Source organism: Mercenaria mercenaria, chromosome 17 (assembly GCF_021730395.1).
Source record: "Mercenaria mercenaria strain notata chromosome 17, MADL_Memer_1, whole genome shotgun sequence".
NCBI classification, from domain to species: Eukaryota; Metazoa; Mollusca; class Bivalvia; order Venerida; family Veneridae; genus Mercenaria; species Mercenaria mercenaria.
Window position 1 is genome coordinate 20,578,874 of NC_069377.1, and position 3,601 is coordinate 20,582,474.

At 36.5% G+C, this 3,601-nt stretch overlaps 1 protein-coding gene across 1 annotated transcript in view; it reads right to left on the reverse strand.

Moving 5' to 3' along the window:
- LOC123537211 (uncharacterized) overlaps positions 1 to 3,460 on the reverse strand; it is a 29,836-nt gene extending 26,376 nt beyond the window's left edge. Inside the window, exon 1 of the mRNA XM_053529223.1 lies at positions 3,303 to 3,460. Within this exon, the coding sequence (XP_053385198.1) occupies positions 3,303 to 3,448 (146 nt within the window). The 5' untranslated portion in view covers positions 3,449 to 3,460. The remainder of the gene's footprint in view (positions 1 to 3,302) is intronic.
- Between the last annotated feature and the right edge of the window lie 141 nt (positions 3,461 to 3,601).

The window sequence follows — 3,601 nt, forward strand, 5'->3', positions numbered from 1 at the left end:
GGAAGACCCCAGGTGCCTCTCTGTGCATTATTTCATCATGAGCGGGCACCTGGGTAGAACCACCAACCTTCCGTAAGCCAGCTTGATGGCTTCCTCACATGAAGAATTCAATGTCCCGATTGAGGCTCGAACCCAAGCTGACGACGTACTACGCACGACGCAAGACTAACGACGGACATCAAGCGGTCACAATAGCTCACCTTGCCACTTCGTGAAATCTGTATGAAAAATTATATAGATGGTCCAAATCTCTTTGCTGTAGCTTCAAAAACAAGAAAGTAGGTCAGTAGGTCATGATTAAGACTATTCAAGATGAATATTGAAATCTGTATCAAACATTATACTACGTCTTGTGGTGCAAACTTCTCTGCTACTGCTTCAACACAACAAGTAAGTCTATGTAAAACAAGGGACCACCCAAGCATGTCCTATATTAACCCCAGGGTCATGAGAACCACTAGAGCATGCCACATACTAAATATCTAAGCTCTGGGCCTAATGGTTTAAGACAAGAATTTTTTAAAAGGTTTTTCCCTGTACAAGTCTATTTAAACCATGTGCCCCCCCCCCCCCCACCCACCACTCCCAAGGAGGGGCCATTTTTAACCCCAGGGGAATAATTTGAACAGTCTTGGTAAACGACTACTATACGATGCAACATACCAAATATTAAAGCCCTAGGCTATGTGATTTTGTGCATGAAGATTTTCGAAGTTTTCCCTATAGAAGTCTGACTATATAAGCCATGTGACCCCCAGGGTGGGGCCATTTTTGACCCCAGGGAGATAATTTGTACAATCATGGTAAAGGACTACTATAGAATGCTACATATTAAATATCAAAGCCCTAGGCTCTGTGGTTTTGGACAAGAAGATTTTCAAAGTTTTTCCCTATATAAGTCTATGTAAACCATGTGATCCCCAGGGTGGGGCCATTTGCCCCTAGTGGGATAATTTGAACAATCTTGGTAGTGGACCACTAGATGATGCTACATACCAAATATCAAAGCCCTAGGCCCTGTGGTTTTGGACAGGATTAAATCATTTTCAAAGTTTTTCCTATATAAGTCTATGTAAACCTTGTGACCCCCGGGGCAACGATATTTGACCCTAGGGAGATAATTTGTACAATCATGGTAAAGGACTACTATAGAATGCTACATATTAAATATCCAAGCCCTAGGCCCTGTGGTTTTGGACAAGAAGATTTTCAAATTTTTTCCCCGATATAAGTCTATGTAAAACGTGTGACAAAAAATGTCACTTTCCCCGGGTCATTAACTGATTTGATCTTTGCATAGTTTTCTTTTCAGACTGATAATCATTGTAGTAATTATGCATGTTTTTGTCCTGGCTAGTGGTAAAAAGTGCATAGTTTGCATGAGGTACTAGGTCACATATTAAGCTTGCAATAAAATATTAGCAGAGTTGTCTGAACTTTTTTTCTTCAAAATAATTTACCCAGGATAATTTTTTTTCAGGTCAAATAACTCTTTTTTAGAAAATGATATCTCAAAGTGTACAGGATCGGTTAAAAATAAATTTTCTCAAAGTGTACAGGGTTCATTAAAAATAAACTTTTTCACAGGTTAGCAAGCTGTTTTGATAATATATTACCCCTGGTCCAGTATAAATCCTACTTTGTTTTCATCTGTATTGTATATATGACACCTGTTCTTAAAAGCATATCACTGTGACTTTCCCTCATACATTGAACATACAAAACATATTCATTGAAATAAAAAATATTTAGTCAATTATCTGTCTAAAAAAAAAAAAAGTCTAATGCTTGATCACCACTGGAATTCAGCACATTTATTTGGTCAATATATGTATAATGATGCTATATCTATTAAACAAGACCTCCGCCAAGCGAGGTAATGTACACCCAAAGGGTTATATCACTGAGGACAGAAGCAAAATCTAAGATTTTTATTTGGGGGAGGGGAGTGGGTTGTACATGGAAGAGAGATATTGACCTGTGCAGAACTTTTCACAATATCACGTCACTGGTGTACAATTATTTTGACTATAACTATTAATTGTGCATAAAAGGCTCTTTGACATATAGATTTATTGCCCTCCACACAGTAAATGTCAGTCTGTGATATTGGTCTGCCTTGCTGTCGAAAATTTGAAACTACCCCCAGACCGCCCCAAAACCTATGTTAAGTACCCCATTGTCGTAAACATAAATTCATTATCAGATACGTATTCCAGATACATCGAAAGCGTATAAGAAAACATTCCCCAATGGATTTTATTGGGAATTTCCTATCAGAAATATGCAGTAAGAATTTGGATTTGCATGACGTTTTTGTTCTTAATTGAAGCAAAGAGCTATAAAAATAAATAGATAGGCAACTTGAAAGGCATATAGAGCAAATCTCGCCAACATCACGTGGGAACTGAATGAGATCTGGTTTTACCGGTGTACGAAACAGACAGCAGAAGGATAAACATTTGTGTCATCATGGTCATGAAAAACTAAATTTCTATCAGATCATTAATTATTTTGTTTATAATGATAATGGTCTTTTTTAATGTTATTAGTATTTTCTACACGGGGAAGGAATGAACTTATGATTGGAAGTCTGAGAAATCAACAGTTGTTGTTTGGAAATTGGACCCAATCTGTTGATTAAGTGCCAGCCGTATAGCCAGTGTATTAAGCGTCTACCAGCGATTTTTTTCCTTCTTTATAAAGTACCCCTAAAAGGACCTTTTCCCAATTATCATCCAAAAATTCCCCAAATGACCAAATTAAGTTTGCATTTTGATGATTGCAGAAGGAAAACTTAGTTACATTGACATTCACCATGATTTAACCATTCAGTTTGTTTGATGATATTTACATGGAATTAAAGGAAGAAGCATTCTAAATGATGTTATTAATTAACTATAAAAATTCCCAATCCGAGTGAAAACCCCGCTATTTTTCCCAATTTATCTGGTACCGGACCTTTTCTCAAAAAGGCAAAAAAAATGGCAACAGGAGATAATCTCGCGTAATCTCATGTCAGCGTGTTATCTTATTGAAGCCTTTGCTGACTTGATCACTTGTGATCATTTACAGCATAAATATTATAGTAATCAAAATTAAGCCCTGATTGGATCGAATGTTTTGCTGGTAGGTAGTTACACCAGTAGATTTTCACATTATGTCTAAACTGCTTTTAAATTGGGGTCGAAATGTCTTGTGTAGAGTTGTCAGGGTTGAAATATTTTGGGGTCGAAATGTCATGCTCACATCGGAGTAGACAAAAATTCAGTCAGCAGGCAATGTTTCATATTCTCACTTACTTATAAAATCTTGCTAATGCAGGACATGTTCGTAACACAACCTGTGCCAAACGTTCTTTATGTTTTGCTTTTTTCCCCATAGTCTTAGTCATATTCGATACTGCATATATGATTAACGAGTCTTGCTGCTCGGATGAAGGGACCATAAGTTAAGTTAAAAATAGTTACAATAATATGTAAATATCGAAATTTTATCTATCCGGGTATAAATGTAATAGATAAACAGCCTTTGTTTTGTTATTAATAGCTTCTTAAAATCTTGTTCGAGAAAAAACTAGAACATTACAGATACAATATTT